Below are 26,205 nucleotides of genomic sequence, written 5' to 3' on the forward strand. Positions count from 1 at the left end.
GACTCTCCCTCATGCCTGAAAGCGCAGCTTGCAGCTCGTCTAAGCGCAGCTAAACTATTCAGTTGCTAATTAAGTCGCGGTGCAGTCAGTAATTGTCGTCTAGGGTCGTCGTGATAAGTACGTGATAAGTAGATCGGTCAGATGTGCGTATATACAGCTTGTCGTCCGTGCGTCTCTATGTCCTTAGTCCTTTTTGTCTGGGTAATTGTGCGTTGTATGTTTGTCCTTTTGTTCGTCAGCTTGCGTTTAACTAGGAACTCAAACCATTTTGTCGGTCGTACGTTGTGTCTCACTCGCTCTGATGCGATCCTCCTGGCTGTCGCTCAAACAAACTGCAGCTTAACTTTAATTTACATAGTTTTTGTTTTTGTTTTCTATTTAGCTCATTTGTTCTGCACAAAGTTTCTTTTGTATATCTTATGTTACACCATCAATGAAAATAGCAACGAATCGGTTATATATATATATAATTCGCATAGCTTAACGCCTTGCTGCATTTTGAATTTTCTTACTCACTAATTTGCTTTTGTATAGACTTTTACCTTTAGCCTTTGGTATGGCCTTCAATATACAAGATAATTAAATTTTGTATGTAAGTTCCGAACATTTTTTATTCATTTCATATTCATTTTATCACCTACGCATGGTTGATGTTTTTATTATACTATACTTTAAATTATTATTACATTTTCGAAACTTTCAATACTTTTGGTTTACACTTTTTACTACATTTTTGGTTGTACACTTATTTAATTTCAGAAAATCAATTAGAAAAAAACGCCTACGAACTCGTTTTAAAACTTCATTTACTACGACATTTAGAGCTTTTGAAATATATATATATATATTTTTTTTTTGGTTTTTCTTGATTTGCTTTTTAATAAAACAAGCTCTGCGTAGTTATTGGAATCTATCCACAGTTATTGCAATTTTGCTTTTTAAATCATGTTTGTGTAGGTTTTTGTATTTTGTTTGAAATAAAAATAAAAAAATATTTGCGTCGTGTTATTACCTTTTTTTTTTTTTGGTTTTTGCTTAAAAGCTAGCTTGTAAATTTGTATTGTTTTTCAAACTACGTAAACTGAATTTGTTGTTATTTAACTCTTGTTTCAACTTTTCTACAATATGAACTCTGTTAAGTTAACTCGCTTAGTTGCTAATAATTAAGTTTTCTTTGCTGATATAGATTATGTTAAATTATTTTTTTTTTTGGTTTTTGGTTTTTAAGAACGTGTGCACTTATTAACTGTTTGATTTATTATTTTGCTTACTTAAGTATAATTTGTTTTTGTCGCTTTTGGGGATTAGACAGTTGCTGTCCTAAGTCATTTGTATCATTGTTCGGTTCGGTTCGGTGTTTGGTGTAGTGTGTCTGGTGTCTGTCTTCTTCTTCTTCTTCGTATGCTGTTATATTTTCTGTTATAATGGCTTCTACTTATTGAGCTCCGTTTCCTTTATATGTAGTATATTGCTAGCTACCTCGGCTAGCTGTGTGGCACACATCCTTAGAGTTAAGTCCGGCGCGCTGCAGGAGAACAAAACGTTGCATTTTGTTTTCACACAGCGCGCCGCCCCTTTTGCATTTTATATATACTGATATTGTTAATTAAATACGCGATTCGCACGAAATATAGTTGTAGATGGATAGTTGTAGTTATCTTTGGATTGTTGTTGTTGTAGTAGTAAGCGAAAGTTTCGTTTGTGGTGCTTTTACTATATTATATGGTTTGGTAAAATAATACATTCATATTTATATTCATATGTCATATATATATATGTAGTATATAGTTAATTGTTTTTAACACGCACAGATGGTTGATAGGTATATGTCATATTGTATATGAATAATTTTATATATATATATATATATATATTGTATACATATAGAAGTTTAAATGTTTGACCTTTTATTTATATTTTGTTTTGTATAGTTTCAATTGTCTTACACATCAAATAGCGTCTCGTTTATGTAGGTACGATTTAGTGTGTATGTGTGTAAATATGTGAGAGTGTAAATTTGTAAGTGTGAGTGTATTAGCGGCATATGTATACCAGCTTCGGTTGCTGCTGTAGATCCTTTTCTCAATCAATTTTTTATCATCTGGTTATTTCAAGCACGTCGAATAGAGAAACGATACGTTTAATAAAATTCATTCAAATTGTTTGTTTTGTTTCGCTTTGTCTTTGGCTTATAAGCTATAAATATTATATAAATATATCGTATAAACATCAATAATATATTTGTCGTATAATCCATATGTTAATATGAAGCAAAAAGTTTTCTTTGCAGGTGCGGGGCAACACTGTGAGGCACTGTGCTCGCCACACCCGCTTGCCACGTACAGAGACGCACTGTAGATGCCACGGGCTGGTGTTACACCACAGCGGCGTGCTGCAAATGCTCGACAAGCACCGATGCGGCTCTACACACGGCTCTACAGTGAGCGATATATATATAATAATATATGTAGTAGTAAGTGCTACAAACTTTATGTTTGCATAAAAATTGAATTATCTGGTTAGCAAATTTGAAGCTCAAGCAATTTGCACTTTCTCGCCAACGCTGGCCAAACCGTTTCTGAAGCCTTTTTCGAACTCGCCAAGTGCCTAAACCAAAATGCAAATTTCTTGAGCTCGAATTTTGCTCTACAAACTACTAAGGAAACTAAGAAATGTAGACCCCCGAACGCTGCAACATATTTTGGGAAATTATACAATAGGGGATAGAGAAATTATTTCTGTTTCGTTTCTGGCGTTTTCTTTATGCCGGCGGCGGCGGCCGCGGCGCTGCTGGTGCTGGGCTGCGGCTGCTGTTCCTCTGCTGCTGCTGCTGCCTCTTGCGCCTTGTCCTCCTTGAGCGGCTCCTTGTCCTTGTCCAGTTCACGCTTCTCACCCGAGGTGTTCGCTGGCAATGCCTTCAGTATGGCATGCACCTCCTCCGCCACGGCCATCAGAACGAACTCGAATTGCTGACGCGTGGCCACCACGCCTGCGCGTTGATCCCGCAAATGCTCCAGCGTGGCAGCAATGTCAATTTCACGCGCGCCCTTGTTCATGCGTCCCAACACCAGATCCAGCAATATATAGGAGCCAGTGCGGCCGGCACCAGCGCTGCCGTGCACCACAATGGGGCACGAGCGACCTCGATAAGACTTGTTCACCTTGCTGCGCAACAAAATTAAATTAAAATTAAGCTAAGCAGATCGAATGATACGCACCGTCTGAAGTCAAGCAGCGCCTTCGCCTGCGCCGGCACGCCCATCTGTGGCCAGGACAAAAAGTGGAATTGCGTCACTGTGCGTGTCTCGCTGGTGCGCAGATTTTTCAAATAGAACGAGCGCACTAAATAGTCGTCACACCATATGTGCTCACTTACTAGATGAACCTGTGAGTGGGCAGACAATTTTGGGCTTAGTTTGCTAGTGAGCTTAACGTTGTCGCCTACTCACCTCATAGATGTGATACACCTCGGCGCCCTCCTCTGGCCAATATCGCGCACAAGCCACTTCGCCATTCTCCTGGAGGCGACACAGTGCGACAATCACCACAGCGCCCTGCTCCCAAATCATTTGCCAGAAGTGTGCCAAAGTGGCGGGCAAGGGACCTTGCGCCGCCACATAGGCGGGTGCGCGTGGATCATGGTCGGTCTGCAAGAGAGCGAAGGAGAGAGAGTGAGAGAAAGTAGTTAATTAAACAGTAAGAGATCGCTTTGCTTAATAAAGTATTTAAATTTATGCATTTTAGTTGCTTCAGCGCTCTCTCTAAGCAACTCTCACACAATTTATTTTTAATTCAAGCCTGCACCTCAGTTAGGTCCGCACACGTCAAAGGTTGATCGCTGACTGAGCTGAGCTGAGCGCTCACGACTTTGAGCGCCGCCGCTCGCTCTAAGCAAAGACGTTCACACACTAATACAAATGCATAGCTCCAAGCATGATACAATAATACAACGTAGCGGACTGCACTCTTCTTTTTGAGTGTTTGGGTACTTTGCTTCATTCGCTCTCGCTCACAACCGTATACAAAACGGATAAGAGCGAAGAGCGAGAAAGCAGCAAAAAGGAAGACGAAGCTAAAGTAACCTAAGAACTCGATCCTCTACCTTGTATTATTGTATCATGACTCGACATCACTAATGCCACATATCGTATATTAAACGATATGTAGTATAATCGATTGTGCATTAATGTTGTATATCGTTAAATGATTTATATTGCAGCACATAAAAGCAAATGTCCTTCAAATGTATATCGTTAAGCCACATATCGTACAAATTCATATCGTAAGGCATATACATATATCGTAAATTGAATATCGTAAATATAAAATATTGATTAATTTTTAAAGTGAACTGCCTACAACTAAAACTTGTTTGAATATCGTAAAAGTTATAACGTATTACATTAAAGTGAATATCGTTAAGCCGTATCGTTTAACCTATATGCTACATATTGATGAAGCTATATATTTTAGAACGAATATCGTATATATCGTAAAATTGTTTATCGTTAAATAAAATATACTCATGCCTCAACGACTTATTTGTATATCGTTAACTTAATTGTTAGCTACTCTTTATATCGTTTATCGTCTTTTTTCTTAACACTTACAATGGTGGAAGCGTTTACATAGTCCAATCCCTCAGCGTTCGCCAGATGGTTTAGCACAACGCGTGAGTGATCATAGGGCAAAGGAGCGCCAGGTCGATTCAGATTAGAGCATTGCGGCTGCGATGCGGCATCTCGAGAATTTGGTTCGGCTTCATAACGGCACAAGGCCTCCCATTCGCGCTGCAGGCGTCCCTTGTTGCGTAGATGATCCTCCATATAAGACTGAGGGTAAAGATTAATCGAAAGCTTCCAAAGAGTGAGAAGGCGACAACTTACCAGCACCATATGTCCCGTGGAAATGTCCATGTTCGTCAGGGCGGGCTCCTCGCTCCAGGACGATGTACTGGAGCGTGAGCTTGGCGGTCGCGCCTCGTTCTCCTTGCTCAGTGAGGTGATGCGACCGCTGTGCGCCGGCTCAGCAGCAGCAGTGCCACCGCCGCCGCCATTCGCGCCACCGCCCGACGTGGACTGGTTGCCATTCTTGCCGGCCATGCGAGCACGGCACAGATCCTGATAGTCCTTGCTGCAGCTCTCGGCACCGCTTGTGCCCGTCTGCAGTCCGCCCAACTTATCGCGCTTGCGATCGTGGCGCTTGATCAGGATCAGGGTGACAAAAATGACAACAATGGCCGCTGCTCCGGCTCCGGCGAACATATAGACCATTATATGGGTGACATCGGGACCCTGCTCGGCCAGCTCAATGCGCGAGGCAGAGACGCTCGGATCGCGTTTGAGATCCTTCACCTTGTCGCCCACACCAGCCTGGACGACATAAAAGCCCACGCGACGTTGTATGTTGTTCTTCACGCCGCGATTCTCGTTGATGTAACGCGCCACATCGGCGGCCGTTTTGCGTTCGGGGTTGTTTGAGTCCACCCGGAAGCTGACCACGTGTGGTTGAACGCTGCGAGCAAGAGTGAAAGAGAAAGAGAGAGAGAGAGGGAGAGTAAAGTGTATTGCAGTTTGGAGAGTTGGATTGGATTGCTTACGTTAAATAAGAAAAGTATCCCTGCATGTGTAGTATTTGTGCCAGCTCATTCATGATCCGCTGCCCATCGTACCAACTGTCAATTCTGCAGAAAGAGAGCGAGAGAGTGTGTGTGAGAGAGAGAGAGAGAGAGAGAGTTGTATAGTTAGACGATCATAGAAAGTAAAACATGCATTTTAATAAAATATTTTAACAAATTTACTATTTTTTTATTAAACTATTTGTTTTTTTTTATCTTGTATTTTTGTTTTGAATTTTGTATCATGATTGATATATGAATGCAATTATTATATTTAAAAAATTCAGAAATTAAATATTTTATCAAATTTACTATTATTTCTAAAATTTTACTATTTTTTTTCTTGTATTTTTTTTTAAATATGAATATATGATATATGAATGCAATTATTATATTTCAAAAATTTATAATATATTTATAATTTGTTTTTTGCTCTTGTTTAATTTTCATATTTAAATATATTTTATATCTGCATGATTGAATTTTAATAAATAAACCAATATATGTAATATTAAGAAAAACTTTGTTAAAATTATATTTTAAAGCAATGTTTGATTTTATAATATTTAAATGTTGTTTTTTTTATATACTATGATTGTTTTTCTTGAGAAATTGTTTACTTTTCATACATATTTGAGCTTTAACTAAACAACTATCTAATAAATAATGTATTTCTATAGTTTTTGCCCCACTGTACTTACGGGTTCTTAACGAACACATGCGCATATTCAGTGTCTACGGTATGCGGCGCATGATCCTCGTCCGAGTGTTGTTGTTGTTGTTGCTCCTGCTTGACCACTTTCTTCTTCTTGAAAGGCTCGTTGACATCACCGCCCTTGAGATGAGCAGGCAGCACCTCCTTATTGCCATCCGCAGCAGTCGCAGTGGTTGCAGTGGTTGAGTGTGAGGCAGCTGTGAGTACTGTCAGCTCAGCCGGGGGACCCAGCTGTGGACCTGGTTTCTTCACATCCAAGCGCTCGTGTCGGGCAAATCCCATGATGTTGGCTAGCAAAGCTTGTTTCAGATCCGATGGCTCGTCCGCTTGGGTCAGTTGCTGCTGGCGCTGCTGATGGGGCGGCACCAGCAGGAGTCCACCTTCGGTGTATACACGTTGGTTGACCGCGCCGCGCGGATAGCTATTGGAGCTCAGCATGGCCTCCTCCTCCAGTGGGGTCAGTGAGTTGCGCAGCAAGCCGGACTCAAAGATGAGTGCCTGCTCCTGCGAGTTGAGATCGCTGGGCGCAGGACGACGCTTCATTAGCTCCGGCTCCACCACATCCGACTCAAGCTGCGGCTCTTGGCGTTCGCGAAAGTACGAAGGTCGCTTGAAGGGCGCATAGTTATTCGGAAAGTACAACTCATTGGACTCGCTCAGCTCCGCAGGCACCATCAGGGTATCAATTCCTTGCTGCTGCTGCTGCTGCTGCTGTTGTTGTTGCTGCTTGTCCAGTTGTCGTTGCTGCTGCTCCACTATGGCCTCCAGCTTGTCCATAGCATTCGCTGGCACTGCCGTCTTACGTTGATATGGCTGCGGATCGGGCTCCGAGGCGGCCAGCATTTGGTAGAGCTCTACTTTCTGCTTCGCCTCCTCATCGCCCAACTGCTGCTGCTCACGTTGACGCTCCGTGTCCAGAAAGGCATCCATGACGCTTGGCTGCTCCAGCTGCGTGTGCTTGGCATGACCCTCCAGCTTGCCGAAATGCTCCAGCTCCAGTGGATCATGCCGCAGACGACGCCGCTCTTGCAGCTGTAGCTCATGCAAAATGGTGTTAATGCCAGATTCCTTCTCCTGCTGCTGCTGTTGCTGCTGTGACTGCAATTTCTTCTTCTTAATGCTCGGATAGAAGCCGCTGGGCAACTGCTGTTCGTAGTAATCAATGGCCGCCTCGCTAAGTTGAGGGGGCGCTAGCCGCACATAGGCGGACACGCCCACAGGATCGTCCTCGAGCTCGGACGAGGCCGGGGCCAGATTGGCGCACAGGTTGGGGGGCAGCTGCTGATGGCGTTGCAGCGAGAAGAGCGTGCCCTGAATGCGGCACTGCACGTAAGCATGCTCCCACCCTAGCCCCTCTCCCTGCAGCTCCTCAAGCATTGTACCAAGTAAACGAAATTCGTCCTCACTGAGTACGGACCTGGGAATACAAAAACGCACGTGTTAATCAACCAATCAGTCCAAACTGCCCGACGACTCATTATTACCTCTCAATGTCTTCGACTGCAACTCCTGTGGTGGGTATACACTTTCCAAAGATGTTGTCTGCAAATAAATGAAAGCCAAATATTTATGAGGGAACGTTAAACAAGCCACGTAAACTGCATTAATAGCGCCCCCACCCCACCCACTTTTGTTGCACCTTTTGTTTGCGTTCTGATTTACGTGCGTTGCAATGCGAATCCCTTTGCCAGCGGCTTGTCTTAAACGTCATTTGCATAATGCACAACGGTACGCAAAAACCGCAAACACACACACACACCAATACACACACACGCACAGCCGCAGACGCAGACATGTGCACTCATGTACAGCTACAAAGAGCAACGCGAGCATGTGTGCATAGATATATTTGTGCACTGCAAGAAATTGTGCCCGCTAACAAATAATAAAAGAGGCAAGGAATAATAATAGCAAATAAATAAAATAATAATAATAATATGAATTTGTATTTATTTATGAATTGTAATTTTGCTATAGCAAATTTAAATGCTTTAAGCAAAATATTTTAAGTATTTTTCTAAATAAAAAATTCTTAAAAAGCAAAATAGCAAATAAATAAAATAATAATATGAATTTGCATTTATCATAAATAATTTTGCTATATAAGTTAATTGCTAATTTAAATGCTTTAAGTAAAATATTTTAAAAACTTTCAAATATTTTTGTAAATAATAAATTTATTTTCTGATTATTAAAAAGCAAAACTAAGTTTAGAAAATGTGTGCAACTAAAAAAATATGTTATTTTATTATTTATATTTTATTCTTTTACACACATACTTTAACAATTTGTTAAGCTTTTGTGTATATCAATTTAAAGATTTATGTAAATAGATGTATGTAATGGATAGACAATGTAATAGAAATAGAAAATGCTATAAATTATTATTTGAAGTTAAAAAAATATTAAATAAATATACGAAATATTTTAACGGCTTCAACTTTTGAATATATAAATCAGCAAAATAATAAAACAAAGAATTGGAATTTTAATATTGCATGTTTTAGTTGCTTATTAAATTCTTTTATATATATTTGTAAATTTTATATATATATACGCGCTCTACTTTTGCCATTAGTTGCAACTACGTTTAGTTTATTTGTTCAACTATTCGCCACTTAAATTATTCATGGCGTGTGCTGGGAATTATTTAAATTGCAAATTGAAATGCATATAGTGCTGTATATATATTTATCTGTCAGTGTATGGCGCTCAGACCGCGTGTCGTTGTTCGCTGCTGCTGCTGCTGCTGCTGCTGCTGGTTTTTGTTTTATTCTATTTTCACATTTACATTTTGTTTTCTTTCTTTTTTTGAGGTCAACTATTTTTGTGCAATTTCCCGCATTTTCGCAGGTTTTTGCGGCAGCTGCTGTTGCAATTGTTCTGAGTGAACTCTGTCGCCCCCTTCGGAGCTTTTCACAGCGCTTACATAAGTAATTGAGTGTGTTCTCGATAATGCAGTGCTAGTCAACGCCTGCCTGACTGCCCGCCTGACTGACTCCCCTCAAGCCAGCACTTGAGCATTTGCTGGTGAAGAGCTTTGCAAATACGAGAGTTAGCACTTGCACTCACTGAGCTCAGCTCAGCTCAGTGCTCAGCTGTTGCCCAATGCAATTTGACCCACAAAAATGGGATTTTTCGGCTCGAGAAGTGTGCAGCACATTTGGGTAACTGTTGGCACATTGACACTGGAGGGCTAAGCACATTGTTTGCAGCTGCTGAGGGTGTGCCCCCGGAATATTTGTGTGCGAAATCGTTTTATATTTCAGGCTATGCACTTAGTGCAATTGAGCGCGCCCCAAGCTGAGCCGAAAACAGAGTCGAGTGGGGAGGGAGGCCAAGACCTGTCATTAGTCCAAATATATCTCTTAATAGATAGTTCGAGGCATGTGCACATGTAAGGACATGCAAACAGCATGTGTGCAAGGACTTGTTATCTGAGCTTAAGGACATAAAAAAGATTGTACAATATTTCAAAGAGCGTAATTTATTAGAGTGCGACGCAGAGAATTGAGGTCAAAGCTGTTAAATAATTAGCAAATTAGACTGTTAGATGTTGATTAGATTATTTATAAGTTGAAGCTGTTGATTAAGTTACAATTACATAGCTAATAATTCGGGATTATGCAAAAGAATTTAGTTCTGCTTCAGGAAAATGGAAAATTGATGATTGAAAATTGTAATTTGTTATATATTATAATATTTGCATTTGCTTTGTAGTAAATTAAACAAAAGTTACGCCAATTAACAAAATATAATTGTAAATAAAATGAAAGCAGTTGTCAAAAGATTATTTAAAATTGTATTTTTCGCTAATGTGTTCATAGTATATTGATGAGTAATTAATTTTAATTTAGTCAGTAATTTTCATTTATTTTCCGACATTTTAATTGATTAGCAAACTTAATTGAAATTGAACAGCTCTTGACAGCGCTACAAAGTGTGCTATGATTTTTACATTGAAATAAATGCAAACTTTAATTATTTCAACTTGCTCACTGTCTATTAATATAAAATATATTTGGTTAGCTTTGTCATAATTTCATTTTAATTGAGTCATAAAAATTATGCAAATTTCGTATGCAAAACTATGCGCATATCAATTTCGTGTTAATCTTGATTACCCAACCGAGTGCCTGAATAATAAATAAAGTTTATTTTAAAGCGCACACACATGTTCATAAATTTGGTATAAGCTCTTTTCACTTGCGCGCACATTAGCCAAGAAGTTTATCATGGCTGCTGCACACACTTAATAAAAACAATCTTAAGCGCAGATCTAGTTGTAGTCGAGTTAATCGTCTGTGTATATCTATCCAACTTACCATCGTAGCAGACTTCGGCGTTCGGTATGCAAAGTGTCCTTACAAACTGACAACCTGCAAGAGAGCGAGAAAGAGATAGCGATATAGTAAAGTTTGTTGGGTTGTAGCATAAATAGTTGTTGGAGCGCATGAAAGAGTTGTTAACAAACGTGTTGGCGTAAGCAAAAGACCAACAACAATTTCGAGTTAAGACATAATGATGTGGTAAAAGGCAAATCAGCATTACCGCAACGCAAAGGCAAACACTAACACACACACACAAGCACACACATACACACACACGCTGCTGAGTGTGTTATTTTTTGGCACGTCGCCATTTTGTCGTTGCTGCTGTTGACGCCATTGTTGTTGCTGCTGCTGCTGCTGTCGTTGGTATCGCTTGCTTGGCTCTTGGCTAAATAAACGTTTTTTATGAGCATGTCGCACATGACGCAGACAGACAGACAGACGGACGGACGGACAAGCAAACTGAGCGCTGACAGACAACGACAAAATATGCCCGCACTTCTCTTCATATGTAGCTTGCACTCAAAGTGCTGCTTACACTGCAAGAAATACAATTTATGCTTCTATAATTTAAGGCATAGTTGCAGCTAATTATGTTTAAATTTTTATTTTAATTTGTTTTAAGTTAAGTTTATATATTTAGCGCTAAGAACTGCAGCAATTATTTAAGTAAAATATTTAATATTAAGTATATGCATTTATATCTGAAGCATTTGCACTTAATATATAAATTTAAATATTAAATTATGCGCTGCCTTTTTAATTTATAAAATATACTTATAACTCAAGCAGCAAATTTATTTTTATTTAATATATTTTATTTGCATTTGCACTTAATATATAAATTTAAATATTAAAATATGCGCTGCCTCTTTAATTTATTTTATTTAGCATATTTATTTCTATTTATTTTATTTGTTTTGCCTCTTTAATTTATTTGCCTGCATTTAATATAAAAAATATTTTTATAGCTCAAGCTTGTGCTTTTGCTTAATAAATTAATTAATATTAACAAATGTGCTTTCCCTTTTTTTATAAGCTACTTCCACTTTAACAACTTTTTCGACAGTTTCAAACTTTTCTACATTTTTTTTTTCGCTTCTTGCTCTGCAACTTTCATCAACTGTTAGCACATTGTCTGTGCTCTTGGCCATGTTTGTTCTTGTTGCTGTTGCTGCTGTTGCTGTTGTGACGTCAAGACCCGCATCGCAACGCCTACGTTGCGTTACATTCTGTTGTTTTTGGCTTTTTTGTGGAAATATGTGTCACTTTCCCCCACATCCACATCCCAGCAGATGAGCTTTGGTAAGCACGTAGTTCACGTCAGCAACTGTCAGGGCACTCACTAGCAATTCCCAGTCACTAGCCCAGCGCATTTTGAGGCCTTAGCTACTACCACAAAAAACTTTCTTGTCAACAGTTTTTGTGTGTGTGTGTTTTGTTTTTGCGGCTGGTCCTTTGCCTGTTGACGCGCCGAACATTTGTTGGCCATTAATTAAGCTAAAGTAATTTCGGTGTCGCCTCCGTCTAACTGATTAGGCTGCCCACATAACAGTCGCTTGAGCCTTGCGGCGGCCTAAGCATTTGTTTTTAATTGTTGAGTAATTGCACTTGCCCCACCCAACACCCACCCCCCGGGTGCAGAGCTGCAAATTAATGTCCCGCGGCGTGCGCTCGCTCATTATGAGGCGTTTACTTAATGAGCCAGAGCAACACGTGGGGTATATAAGACGGCACGGATTTGGCCAGAGATTAGCGATAGCTACACTAAGAGAAAATAAGCATGGAAACAAAAGTTCATAGCAATAGCAATAATTATAGAAACATCAAAAGAATGAGCTAGAATTCAAACAAAAATGAAATTAATAAAAGAAACTACAAAATATTTGAATTTGCATTGAAGCTAAATAAATATTGTCATAAATATTTAAAGCATTTGTAGTACATATAAAAATGCTGCAAATATTTGTTTTATAAAGAATTAAACACAAAGTTGCAGTAAATTAAAAATGCAGCAAACTAACAAACGCTAATTATTTCTAACTAATTTAGAGGGCAAGTGACTTTAAACGAATTTGAATTTGAAGTGTGCTTAAGTTATTCGAATTCTTTATTTTAAGCAATGAAATGTTTTTCTAGCCATTTTATTTGGCCCTGCAGCACATTTGATAAGAACTTTATGTGCTTGGCAACTGTTGAGCAAAAAACAAATGTGGCAAGTCGAATGTCTTTATGCGATAAGCAAATGGAATGTTTGAAAGTCAAGCGGGAATGCAGCTAAAATATGCGGGACAAGCCAAACTGCCACTTGGCAGCAGCTCACGTCATTGTCAGTCACGTCGCCTGTCGAGCAGTCAACAACAACAACAATGTTGGCTAAGCCATTTGATAGAAATTTACAGCATTGAACGCTGCTACTACAGTTGACAGATTGAGGAGCGCTTAGTCTCGAGACTGCCACGCCGCAGTTTGGAGCAGCAAACTAGCGAAATTGTCAATAAATGTGCAAAATTGTGAAAAGAGCGGCACGTGCCGCGCATGCAAACACTTTAAAAACTGACAGCCAATCAACTAAAGCAGCAGCAGCGACAGCAGCAGCAATTTCAACGCTTGTGTCTAATTGTGTGTGAGTGTGAAAAAAAAAAAAAAGGAAAATGCGCAGCGCAAATCACAACGCAGCGCTAAAGTTTATAAACAAACGCGCGCCTTTGTGCTTCGACTCATAAATATGCATGATCATGTGCGCTAACGACATAGCCATGAAAAGCTGATAAAAGTCACGCGGCGTATACGCAATGTGGCCATAGTTCAATGGTTCAATAGGTGTGCCGAACGACGCACGGCTAACAAACAAAATAAAGCGAACGAGAGTGCACCTCAATAGCTGCCACGTTATCTGCCGTTGCCAACTTTATTTATGGCCTGCGCGCACTAAAATAAAAGCCAAACAAAAACTGCAGCTCACTTTGATGTGAAGCGAACTGACGACGCTGCAGCTCAGACCGTGACTTTTGGGATTTATACAAAGCAGCGAAAAAAAATAAGAAAAATGGTTTAAAATTTTTGATGCGCCAAACTTTTTGAGCTGATGAAATTTCATATTTTTGCGAGAGTAGCTGACAAAACTTTTGGCTTTAAGTTTGAGTTAAAGCAAACTTAACAAACTAAATCTAAGCGAATTTTATTATAAGCTATGATAACATTTTGAGATGCTGTCGAATGCAATTATTTTGCTAGCTTAAGCATAAGCTTTATATATTGCTGCCAAAATAAACAAAATGTAGATTTACGAGTAAATAATAATTGCTAACATTTGTATTAAAAAAATAGTTGCAGCTTTGCCATAGCAAATTAATAACTTAAGCTAGAATATAAATAAACCAAAAATAAAATATATAATATAATATAATATATAACTTTGCTCTATAAGTTTTCGCTTTAAATATTTTTAATTTATTTTATTTGAATTATAAGCAAAAAATATAAAAAATTCATAATTAAATGTTTTTTGACATTATAACTTTGCTCTATGAGTTGTCGCTTTTAAATATCTTCAATTTCATTTATTTGAATTATATTTTTGCGAAACTTTTACTTCAATTATTGAATTACTATAATAATTTTAAGATGTTGCAGCTACACAATAAAAAAGCTTTGAACTATTAAGAAATTTTATACGCTGCCTGCCTCTTATCCAGTGTTGCCAGATTAGCTTATTTCAGGCTAGATCTAGCATATTTAAAAATGGAATAGGTTATAAAATTTGAAAATATATATAGCCTGAAATCAGCCTATTTTAATTGGCAGGCGTTGACCTTTTTTTTTTACTTTTACTATTCGTAATTTCCTAATTTCATTTTTTGAATTTAGCCTAATCTAGCTTGATTTTTTCCTTAATCTAGCTTATATTGCCTCTCAAATGCTGGCAGCACTGCTCTCATCAGAGCTGAATATTAAGCCATATCGAAGTCAGCTCATAGTCTACAACGCTCTTCAGCTTAGCACGCTGTCAAAATTGATGCCCATGATCGATGAGCAGCAATTGAAACAATTGCAAATGCCAAACTGCCACAAACAAATCAAAAATCTGCACATCATGCAGCAAAAAGCAAATCAAACTTCGCTCCATTGCACTTCACACAGCAGTTGGGAGTTGATTGATACGTTGACGGCTTTAACTTCAACCAGTCATCACTCCAAAGTGTAGTGGGGCAGAAATTAAAGCCACTGTCAATGGATGCTGTTTAGGCCAGACTTTGTGTTGGTTTTGCTGATGTCTCAATGGTATTTTGCCAAACTGACATTATTTCAATTTTCTACACATAAATTATGCCGCAGGCTTGCCTCGCTCGGCTGTGTGGCAAGTAAGAAGCGTTGACGAGCGCTGGCGACCGCAACAATTTAATAAATTTTTGCCGCAAGGCAAAATTGAAAATTCCGCCCATAAATTTTCGTGCACAATGTGAGTTAGGGGGGGCGTATGGGCGTGCTCAGTCGCATTTCTGATTGATGTCCACACGGTCATGCATATTTCAGTCGAGTCCTGTTGCTTGCTCAGGAGCAGAGCAGAGCAGAGCAGAAAGTTGTTTACTTAGTCGAGTCGACTGCTGGGTCAAGGCATTTTAAAAAGATTTTCATTTCATAACATTTTTTCATTTTATTTTATTTTTTAGCTACGCTTCGTGTGTCCAGAGTCCATGACACGTGTGTAGGGAATCTGTGCGCTGGGGCTGCGGCTAACGTGTGGCATGTGTAATGCGCATAAAGAAGAAGCAGCGCTCTGCACCGACTCGACTCTAAGGTAAGCAGCAGCTTCAGCGGTTGCGGTACATGTGGCAAGCATGTTGTAATTTTTACTTATTTATTGCTCGCATTAATATTGCTTAAAGCAGTAGCCACAGAAAATGTGGGCAGCAACGAAGCGTAATTATTTTTTTAAAAATTGTTGTAAATTGCATTTTTGCAGAAATATTTATTTGTTGCCAGAAATCCTTTTGATTGCGACTTCTGTGTAAATCATCAAATTGCAATATGCAACAATTACTGAGAAATGCACACGCACACACAGAAAATCAAAGGCATATATTAAAAAATTCCAGCTTTGAGTTGCAATATTTACTTGGAAATGAAAAGTCAAAGCAAATTAAAATGAACTATAATGAAATGTATATGAAGTGAAGCTGAAGCAGCATCAAAGTGACATTTATTTGTGTGGGTTATGAGTTTTTTACTTTATATATGTGCACAGTCTTATTTTATATAAAGCTTTGGGCGCTGAGCATTAAAGTAAAATTTGTTGCGCACAAAAGTATGCAACACATTGTGCGCTTGAACAAATTTTTATAGCAAGCAGCTTAATGTCGCCTAAGTTTGATGTTTTAAAAACACTTTTCATGTCAGCGCGTTGTGCTTAGCTACGCTTTAATGATGTTGTTTGAGCTTGAAAAAAAGAGAAAGAGTGGGAGAGAGAGACAACATGTGTCAATGGCCATGGCAGCATAACAAGGCTAACAAGGACATGTTAAAACAACTGTCGAGCGTGTGGCAAGCACACAAAATAAATAATAAGAGCCAGGCGGCGGCCATTAATCGTGGGCACAGAGACAGCGACAAACAAGGGCCAGAGCCAGATCCCAGAGCCACTGGCAATGGAATTGAAATTGACAAAAGCGAAAGCGAAGAATAAACAGCAGAAGCGACGGCGACGTCGCGCCCAAAAAGGCGAAAAGCAAAAGCAAGCAATATGAGTTATGCGAGCCTTGATACGCACACACACACGCGCCTACTTGCTAAGCATTTAATGCGCTGCACAAAGCCAAAGCAAACAAATAAAACATAATAAAGCAGCTGTAGGCGTTGCATGCCACATGCTTGTGCAACTGTTTTATACGCTCAACTGCAACTCATTTGCCAGTCAACTTAGCTGCCCACACACAATTCACTCGCTACACTTTTTTCATTATGTTGCGGCTTTGCCACATGCTGCATAATTTCATATTTGAATATAAATATATAAGCGCCTGATTTATGCAGCCCCAACAACAATTTTCGCCACACAATTAGGCGCCCCACGAACTTCAAATAAACAGCGACATAAACTTAAGCGAGACGCTGCAAAAAATAGACAAAGCGTCTTATAGTTTAGTCAAGTAAGCAGGCAATGGTAGAGCTTAGCTTAGCTAGTCTGACTACGTATCAATTTATTAATTATTTATTTTTATACAAACTAATATCATAACTAAAGCTGCTGCGTGCTGCCACCAACACGAATTTTAATTGATTTAATTTCAGCTACGTATCAATTTATTAATTATTTATTTTATTTACTAGAATAATTATTAGACAAATTAATATTAACTAAAGCTGCTGAGTGCTGGCTACTAATTTAATTTAAGCTTATTTAACTTTATTTTATTTCAATTTATTTGAAGTTGCTTTTATTTGTTTATAAAATTCCATTACATTCAGTTGTGTATTTTGTTGTTAAATTAGTTTGCTTTTATTACACACAATAATTTATTTTTGCTTGTGCAATTTGTACAATATATAACTCATTTATGTTATAGGGTCTGCTAATGTCGTTCTCAACCGACTTTACACATTTTTATTTTTGAGCAGCGCACTAAGGGGCAATAAGATTAAGCACATAAAACTCTTGCCTAACGTTCTTTTGGTTGCCTTTGTTGCTTTTGTTTTTTTGTTGTGTGTGCTGTGCGGAATTCCCGTTTGCACTAAAGGATCAACACTGTGGCCTGGTGGCTGGTGGCTGGAGCAGCATTGTGCATGATGATTGCTTGTGTTTATCTTGTTTATGCTTACGCTCTTAGCCACTCTTTTATCAAGTGGTTTAAGTGCCTTTAAAGGGTCCACTCATTGGCCATTCGGCCGGCCGGCCGGACAGACAGACAGACGAACGCTCAAGGCTCTGGCGTCATTATTTATGCATGCAAAATGAACTTTGACCCAGAGACTGCTCTCTAGCTCTTATCTAGTTAATTTTGTGTAATAAATTGCGCTCAAACTTTAATTAAAACGCTTCGCTTTGCTTAAAAACAAAAAGTTTTAGCAGCTTCAATTTGTTCGCATTCGATTTAAATTCAAATTTAATATTTTTCATCTTTATCTCTAACGACAAATTGCTAAGCTGCAATGCGCATAAATCAGCTTTTGACCATTTCCACAGAAATTTGCTTTGACAAATGCAATGAGAGACGCACAAGTCCAAGTCCAATGCTTTGCATAATAAAATCAGTTTGCAGTTGCTTTTGCTTTTGCATTTTGCTTTGAGCAGACTTCATTAGAAGCGAACTCATGCTGCTGAGGTTGAGGTTATTTGGGCCAGGCCTTTGAGTCAGTTATTGGCAAACGCAATGAAATTCTCAGTGGCACTGATAATGAGGGACGTGCACAGTCAGCAAAGGTCCTGCGGCAATGCGAACGAGATTTATGAGCTCTCAGGTATTAGGGGAACTTTCTGCATCACTTGCTGCTCAGCTCAAGCGCAAATAGTAAACTGACTTTTGATTTTGTTTCCCTAAAATTTTATTCGTTTTTCTAATGCGCAATTAATTTTGCAATTAGCCATAAAAATAATAAACAGCAGCGACTCGCATTTGTCTCAACGCTTTGCTTTCATTAATGTATAGGCAGCATTTCAATTACACTCATTAATGTGCCTCGACCCCAAAACCCAAGCCCAACAGCATTGTTCATGAATTTTCATTAATTTGCAGAGTCACTCGCTCTTGCTCTCTCGCTCTTTTCATTACGTAGCTTGGCATAAAAATTCATTAGATTTCTTTTGCGCCTTTTGCTTGCATAAATTACAGGCTTGGGCAACAATAAAGCGCAGCGTGCTGCTTGCTGCAGATAAAAACAAATATTTATATTGAATTTCGAAATTAATTGGCATAAAATATAATTTGCTTAATTGCCAAACAGTCGTTTGAATGGCGTTTGGAATTTGATTTATAATGAATGCATTTGTTATAATTTTGGTTTGTCGCTAATTTGTTGAAATGCTAAATCAATTAAGGCAATTGAAGCTAGTCACAGCAACTAAATTGCGCTGCACGCAAATGAAAGTAAGTACAGTGCCCCACGAAGTATGCAATGGTTTTACATGCTTGCTATGGCTACTAATTTATTTATTTATATAGCGTGCAAATAATGTTATTGCCGCAGATAAATCAAATCATTAGCACAAAAGGTTAAGCTATATACACAAAAGGGTGGGTGGTTGGGTTTGCTTGAGTGGGTGGTGCGTTGCAAAATTAGCCACAAGCCAACGCATGTGTGCGACATAAAAATCCAATTCTTATTAAATTGTGTGGCCAAAAGGCAAAACAAATATATGGGCGTTGCCACGCCTGCAAGGCATAAATGTACGTGTGTGTAAACAGCTGTTGCTGTGTGTATTTCTTTTTTATAGCTAAGCCTAAGGGCGCCTAACATGCAAATACAAGCAAAAGTATGTGAAGCAAACACACACACATACACCAATACACATGCAAAAGTAGCACACACACACACACAGCAATACATACGCAGCAGCAAAAATCACCTACGCACACGTTTAGTTAACTTAGCTTTAACTTGTTTTATTTTTTATCTGCTGCTTAGGCCAACTTGTTGTTTGTGTGTAAGTGTGTGTGTGTGCGTGTTGTGCATGACTTTGCACCTTACACACGCTGCACAACATAAACAATATTAGCATGAAATTAACATTTATTTACTTTGCGGCAAGGATTTCTTTTGGCCGCCGCTCAACAAGCAATAAATACATTTACATAAATTATGCTCACATAAGCTACGTATATAACTGTTGTTCTACTCGTTATTGTTGCTAGTTTGCTGTTAGAAATTAATGTGCTCATTGCCGAGCATAAAATAGCAAACATTGACAATAAGCAGCGCATACAAAAACATAAACTTCAAAAGCTTTAAGCCCAAGTGCCAACAAAGTAATTGCGTGTGTGTGTGTGTGCCACGCCCTAAGCCATATGCTAAATACAAACAGCGCACAGCAGAGCAGCCCTTTAGGCTTTAGGTCCAGCAGCAGCAGCTTTGGGTACGCACATATATTTTCTATAGCCCCTTTCAAGTCAAGAGTTAACGCATTTCCTGCTGTGCCGCAGTCTTAACAAATTTCTGTTAAAAGTCCAAAGCCAGTCAAAAAAAAAGCTTAAGCTCAAAGTTAAATTGATGTGTGTGGTTTATGCGCTTTAGAGTTTTTAACTCAAAAAGTTGGCAAATAAAAATAAAATGCATAAAGACTTCAATTCATTATTAGAAGAATTTTTGTGCAAATTAATTTAAACTTTGTAGAAAATATAAAACTTTATTTTATTGCATTGAATTTTGTACTTTAATGAGCCGACTTGAAATTAAATTTAATAAAATTTGTTAGTAACAAATATAAAATTTCAGCTGCTTTAATTTTTATTTTTAAGCTCAACTATTGCGTTTTGCTTTAGCATGTAAACATATTTTATTGTTATGTTTTCTTTTATGTTTTTTAAGTTCAAAACGATTTGTGTGCAACATAAGGTTACCGTTACATAGGGTAATAACTGTTTATCTCTGGTTTGCTGCTCCTTTGTTTGCGACATTTTATTTTTAATATGCCAAATGTGTTTTCGCTGTGCGCAATTTTACGCATATTTGCACTTCACACACACACACACGCACAGCAACTGTAGCAAATATTAAAGCTTAATTTTGATGGCATATTTTGTATGCCAAAGGCTTTGGCTTATTATTATAAATATGTGTCTAAATGGAATTTTATAGATGATTACAGTTATTACTCATTAGTTCGCGCAGTCTATGGGGCAGCAAGGTGGGACACACACACATTGATATATAATATGACTGCTGCTCTATTGTTTCGAGTTTCATCACTTAATTAGATCTGGCAAGTTTAATTAACTTGGCTGACAGTCAATAGCAGCAGCAGCAGCGTAGCATGCCACGCCTGTCTGCCGCATATTGTTGCAAAGCTTGGCACACATAATTGAATTGTTATGGCGCTCCATAGATAACGTAAAGCTGCTAACTGCAATATGAGCGCTTCACTTCCAATTGTCTTGGACTTATGTGTACATGACAGCGAACGACTTATAATTGATTATAACAAGCATACGCAACGTAAGCCGCAAGCCCAGAAGCTTAAGTTACATAAGATAATGAATTTGATGCAGTGTGCATTGAATTTTTGGAGAGTGTTTAAAGTTTTGTTGCCTGCATTGAATTTGAAGAGTGTTTAAAGTTTTGCATTGCATACTTTGCAGCGCATATTTCAATTCACGCCTCAGAACAAACTTGAATTTCAATTTTGAACTTTTGCTGCTGCTGCTTATGAATATTCAAGTCTCATGCGTTTGTCAAGCGCATTGCTGTCAGCTACTGCAATTTGTTTGCTTAACATGCGCAGGTTATAGCAAGTTTTGATATGAAACAAGTTCATATCTGAGCCGCCAGCTAGCAAAAGTAAAGCATTTCCAACTTTCACTAAGGCAAACTCACAAAACGCTGAGGCATGAAAAATAATTGCAGCGCAGCAAATTTCATTTAACTGACACTCAACTCATCTCATCTCTGTCGCTTGCTGCAGCTCGCCTGTGCGCAATGAATTGCAACAAAATTGCAGTCTGTTTATTTCTGGCTCATTGAGCTCGCAGCGAGTGTAAACATATTCTTGCTACGCACTGTTGTGCACATCTTTAGATGCTTCGAGGACAGCGCCAGCTAAAAGCGCAGTTGCAATTCTTTTTGCTGCTCTCAATGTTGAGCGCTCAATTTGCCGTCGCAAGTTGTAAGCTGCTGCAATTACTGACAATAGCATGGCAAGTGACGCCTGCAACACAAATTGTTGCAGCTTTGTGTGGCACTCAGACGACGTTTTGTCAACTTTAGCAATTGCACAAAAGTTAGCAGCATTTAACTGTTGAGTTGATGGCTTAAATATTGCGTATACGCAATGATAAAGCTGCAAGCTTAAATAAAATTGAAGCTTTCATATTTGTTAAATATGCAAGCAAACTTTTAATTGATTTAACAACAAAGCAAACTCTTGGCAACTGTTGAATTTAATTAAAAGCTACACTTCAATGGCTTCAAGTGTGCATAGAGTAATATTTTAATTTAGTTTACCCAAAATGCAACTAGAGCTCATTCAATTTGTAGTTTGCAGCAGCAGCAGCAGCCGCAAGGCAAAAGCTTTTAGTTAAACAATAACTTTGAGCTGCAGCTTTGTTTAAATAACTCTGTGGTCAATGCGCAGTCAGCTGCAGTTTATTACACACACACACACAAGACATTTATGAGACGCCATTTTGTTTGCGCTTGTATCGATTTCTGCCCGCAGCAGCATCAAATAAATAAAATCCATGCATATAAATAAAAAACGACAACAACAATTTCACTTAAAACTAATGATGTTGGCAAAATATATTTCAACGCATTTGCAAGCAACGACCAAAGCGCTGCACAAATATTTACAATGCAAATTAAATGAATAAATGCAAAAGATTGAAGCGAGTGCAAAGTTTTGCTTAATAAACTTGCACTTGTTATGGCATAAAAGTTCAAAGGCTACAACTAAAGCATTTGCCAGTTGACCCGTCGCAGTTGTTAATTAAATTTTATGCTGCAACTCGAGCTGCAAGCAACGTTAGTTGCTACTAATGATGCTGCTGTTGCTGCTGTGGGTTGCCAACAGCAACAAGAGTTTTGCAGACTGCCCACTAATTTATACAGAAGCAGTGCACACCCATGCCCCCCACTCTCAGTTGAGTGTGTGCAACATGACAAGTCAAAGCATTTATCTGTGGCCGAGCAGCAGCAGCAACAGGATGCTCGTTGCCTACGAGCTGTGAGGCTGTGGCAATCAATAAATCCCAGGACTCTCTGTTGCCTGTTGCTATGCACAACTGGAAGCGTGCGAGCGAGATGGCTATAGGCAGCTGCATATCATTGGCTCTGCTCAAAACACATGTGGGTTGATTGCTGATGTGCATGCGTCACGAATTTGCAGCCAGCTGCAGCAGCAGCGCAGCAGCAGCGCAACTAGTTGTTGCCATAGGTACACGGTACAGTTGTGCACAAGAGCTGCAGCTGCTTTCATTTTGCTATATTTTATATAATTGCAATAAGCCGTAGCTGCTTGGATTTGAATTCTTGTTAAACAAGCAGCAACAGAAGCCTTGCAAATTTTTCTTTTGTGCAGCAGCAGCAACGAAAAACAAATTATTGAAGCCCATAACAATCAAATCAAATACAAATATTTATGTTTTCAGCTCGTCTATAACAACATGAAAACTTACAATGTCGCTTGTTTGCTTTTATAATTGGGCGAACCCATAAGCAGCTTAAGCTTTGCCACTTTGACGCTGCTTTGACCCTAATTGGACTTTAAAGTTATAACAAATCAGTTACTGGGTTTCAGTTTTGTTGAGTGTTTAATTTTTTAGGCATTTTACTTACTTACCATATATAAAAGTTATGGTATATAATTGTAGTGTTAAATATTTTAATACTAAAACACATCAAAACAAACAAAAGTAAACTGACGACTTGAAATAATTGAAAACTTTTCAATTAATAGTCAAAAATTATTAAGAAAATAGTAAGAAATTATCTAAAACAATATGGAAAGTAATGAAAAATAATTAAACATAGTCTGAGTATTTAAAAAGTTTAAAGTTGAAAACTTATTTATTTAATTAAGAGTCAAAAATAGTCTAACTAACATTATTATATTTAATTTCAATAAAAATTAATGACTATTAAAAATGCATAATAAATAAAAAAATAATAGTTATTAATTCATTGCAGTTTATTGCTAATAATAAAAGCAAATAATCATAGAAAAACACATCAAAACAAACAAAAGTAAACTAACAACTTAGAATAATTGAAAACATTTCAATTAATAGTCAAAAATGATTAAGAAAATAGTAAGAAATAATCTAAAACAATATGCAAACTAATGAAAAATAATTGAACATAATCTGACTACTTAAAATTTTAAAAAATTTTAAAAAGATTCAAGTTATTTATTTAATTAAGCGTCAAAAATAGTCGAACTAATTTATTATATTTGATTTCAATGAAATTATTGACTAATAATAAATGCATAATAAATAAATTAATAATAATTATTTGTACATTTAAGATAATTGCTTATAATAAAAGTAACTAATCATAGTTTAAAGCTTAGCTTACCTTTTCAATCTAAAATAAACAAATTGCTTAAGATTTTGTTTAAAATTCAATACAAACTATACGCGCTTTTAACTAATTCATGCACTCGAGCTGCTGTCAACAACATTTTGGCGGCACTGTAGCTGCACTTAAAATAAAATATAAATGGCGTTTGCCATTTAGGCGACATAATTGAATTGCAAAAACTGTAACTGGCTCAACAGGCGCAACGCTGGCTGCACTTCCGGTCAAACAGACACACGCACACATATGCAGCGACTTGTGGCACATGTGACAGTCACAGTGGGACCAATTGGCTGCTGTCATGACATGGCATAAACATTTGCATTAGCAATCTTGTTAGAGAATTCATGTGCTCCGTTCCGCTCACATGTTTTTTCTCTTACTCTGTGTGTGTGTGTGTGGCACGTGCAACAGCAGTGTGTGGCACTTTGGATTTGCAGTTTGCTGCGTCAAAGTTTTAATTAAACTTGTAAATGTTGTTGCCGCAATAACAACCAACAAACAAAACAAGTCAACATGTCAGGGCCAACAAGCAGCAGCAACACAGAGTGCGCATTGTGGTTGGCGATGATGTTGCATGTTGTTGTTGTTGCAAATAAGAATGTAGTGTAGTGTGCACTTACCAACGTTACCCTCCGCGCCTGCGAAGTCTCCGCGGCTGAGGAGCAGCAACAACAGCAACAGTGGCGCTGTCGAATAAACAAATTGCCGCTGATTGGCAATATTCAATAGCTTTAGAGAGTACGATTCTATTGGATAATGCTTCTTGGTAAAAGTTCTGCTCGATGCTGCTGTATTTGTTGGCTTATGCTGCTGCCGCCGCTGCTGCTGCTGCTGCTGCTGGTGTTGCTGTAGTTGTTGCTGCTGACTGATTACATTGCATGCCATGATAATTGGCCCACCTGCAAGTGAAAAAAAAAAACAAATTTAGTACATAAAAATAGTAAAGTTGAGCTTTGAAAATAATTAAAGGCAGCCTTAAACTTGGTTAATTAGTTGAAAATTAATTTTGTATTTCATTTTTATTATTTCTGAAGTTCGCTGCTGCCATAGCGCAAACTCCATCGATAGCTCTTAATTTAAATTAATTGTTAAAAAATAAAAAATAAATTTTTTATTTATATTTTATTCACTATTTATTTTTAAAAGTAAACTTTTTTTTAATAAAAATATTTTTAAGCATTTAGCTAACTCATATTTTATTTTTTTCGAAATTAATTTATTTATATCAGTTACAATTAGTCAATTAGTTTCAAATTAATTATTAGTATTTCATATTTATTACTTGTTTAACATTCATTCATATTTTATTCATTAATTTAAAATATTTTCAAGCATTCATATAACTCTTATTTTATTTTTTATCTTATTTTATTTATTTTTTTCAGTTAGTTAGTCATTTAGCTAAAAATTATTTATATGTATTTAATTTTTATTATTTATTACATGCATGTATTTATATTTTATTCACTATTTATTTTTAAAAGCCAATTTTTTTTTTATTTAAAATACTTTCAAGCATCATTTTATTTTTTTCTAATTTTATTTATTCATTTCACGCATATTTTTGTTATACAAATTGTACAAAATTAAGCTAACTCTGCATTTTAGTAGCTTAAACTTTTAAATGCATAAAAGTATTGCAAGTAACATAGCAAAAGTTTAGCCTAACTGTTTTCTTATAAAAATACAACAATAAATCTTATGGTTCAACATTTATCACTGGCACAAAAAATTGTCTTTTCATAAAAACAGAAAATTAATCATCATACGCTACGCTTGTTGTGCGCGTTTTTGTTCCACTGTGCGTTGGCGCCTTTGTGCGGAAAATTGCATTTATTTGTGAGTGGAGCAAGTTTTGGCTTTCCGGCGCAGCCATATTTCTTACAATATGCACAATACACAATCAGCTTACATCCTTTTTAAGCGTTTGCGTGGGGAGGCTGCGCAAGCAGGAAGTGTGTGGGTGTGTGGGTGGGTGGGTGGTGTGGCTTATAAGTTTAGAGCATTGTTGCGCTGCAGTTTTTGCGTCCTCGCCCTTTGCCTCGTTTACTTATTTCTCTTTGCTGTTTATATGGTAATAAATGTCAGACTTCATTTTGCCAGCAGCAGGTAAAAAGGAAATTGATTTTCTTTGCCGCTTCAATGGATACCGCATCAGCTAGGGTTTTATTTTTCTGTTGCTGCCTCAAACTGAGTGGCAGCTTGACATATTTTTGGGCTGCGCCAGCCAAGGGCAACAGCATGGAATTTCTTATTATTTGCTAAGCTCAGCGCTGGACTCAGCAGCCACAAAAGCAGCAGCAACAACA

The 26,205-nt window shown here is 37.8% G+C and overlaps 1 protein-coding gene across 2 annotated transcripts in view; it reads right to left on the reverse strand.

Moving 5' to 3' along the window:
- Positions 1-2,211: 2,211 nt before the first annotated feature.
- Positions 2,212-26,205, reverse strand: part of LOC108607754 (receptor-type tyrosine-protein phosphatase-like N) — a 33,696-nt gene continuing 9,702 nt past the window's right edge. For both annotated transcript variants that reach the window (XM_017998780.2, XM_017998779.2), the window contains exons 2-11: positions 24,517-24,795; positions 10,658-10,711; positions 7,817-7,874; positions 6,319-7,749; positions 5,600-5,683; positions 4,887-5,514; positions 4,611-4,832; positions 3,450-3,647; positions 3,219-3,385; positions 2,212-3,165 (exon numbers count right to left, since the gene is read on the reverse strand). In XM_017998780.2, coding sequence (XP_017854269.1) covers positions 2,733-3,165; positions 3,219-3,385; positions 3,450-3,647; positions 4,611-4,832; positions 4,887-5,514; positions 5,600-5,683; positions 6,319-7,749; positions 7,817-7,874; positions 10,658-10,711; positions 24,517-24,781 — 3,540 coding nt within the window. In that variant the 5' untranslated portion in view covers positions 24,782-24,795 and the 3' untranslated portion in view covers positions 2,212-2,732. The remainder of the gene's footprint in view (positions 3,166-3,218; positions 3,386-3,449; positions 3,648-4,610; positions 4,833-4,886; positions 5,515-5,599; positions 5,684-6,318; positions 7,750-7,816; positions 7,875-10,657; positions 10,712-24,516; positions 24,796-26,205) is intronic.

Source organism: Drosophila busckii, chromosome 2L, assembly GCF_011750605.1.
Source record: "Drosophila busckii strain San Diego stock center, stock number 13000-0081.31 chromosome 2L, ASM1175060v1, whole genome shotgun sequence".
Taxonomy (NCBI): Eukaryota; Metazoa; Arthropoda; class Insecta; order Diptera; family Drosophilidae; genus Drosophila; species Drosophila busckii.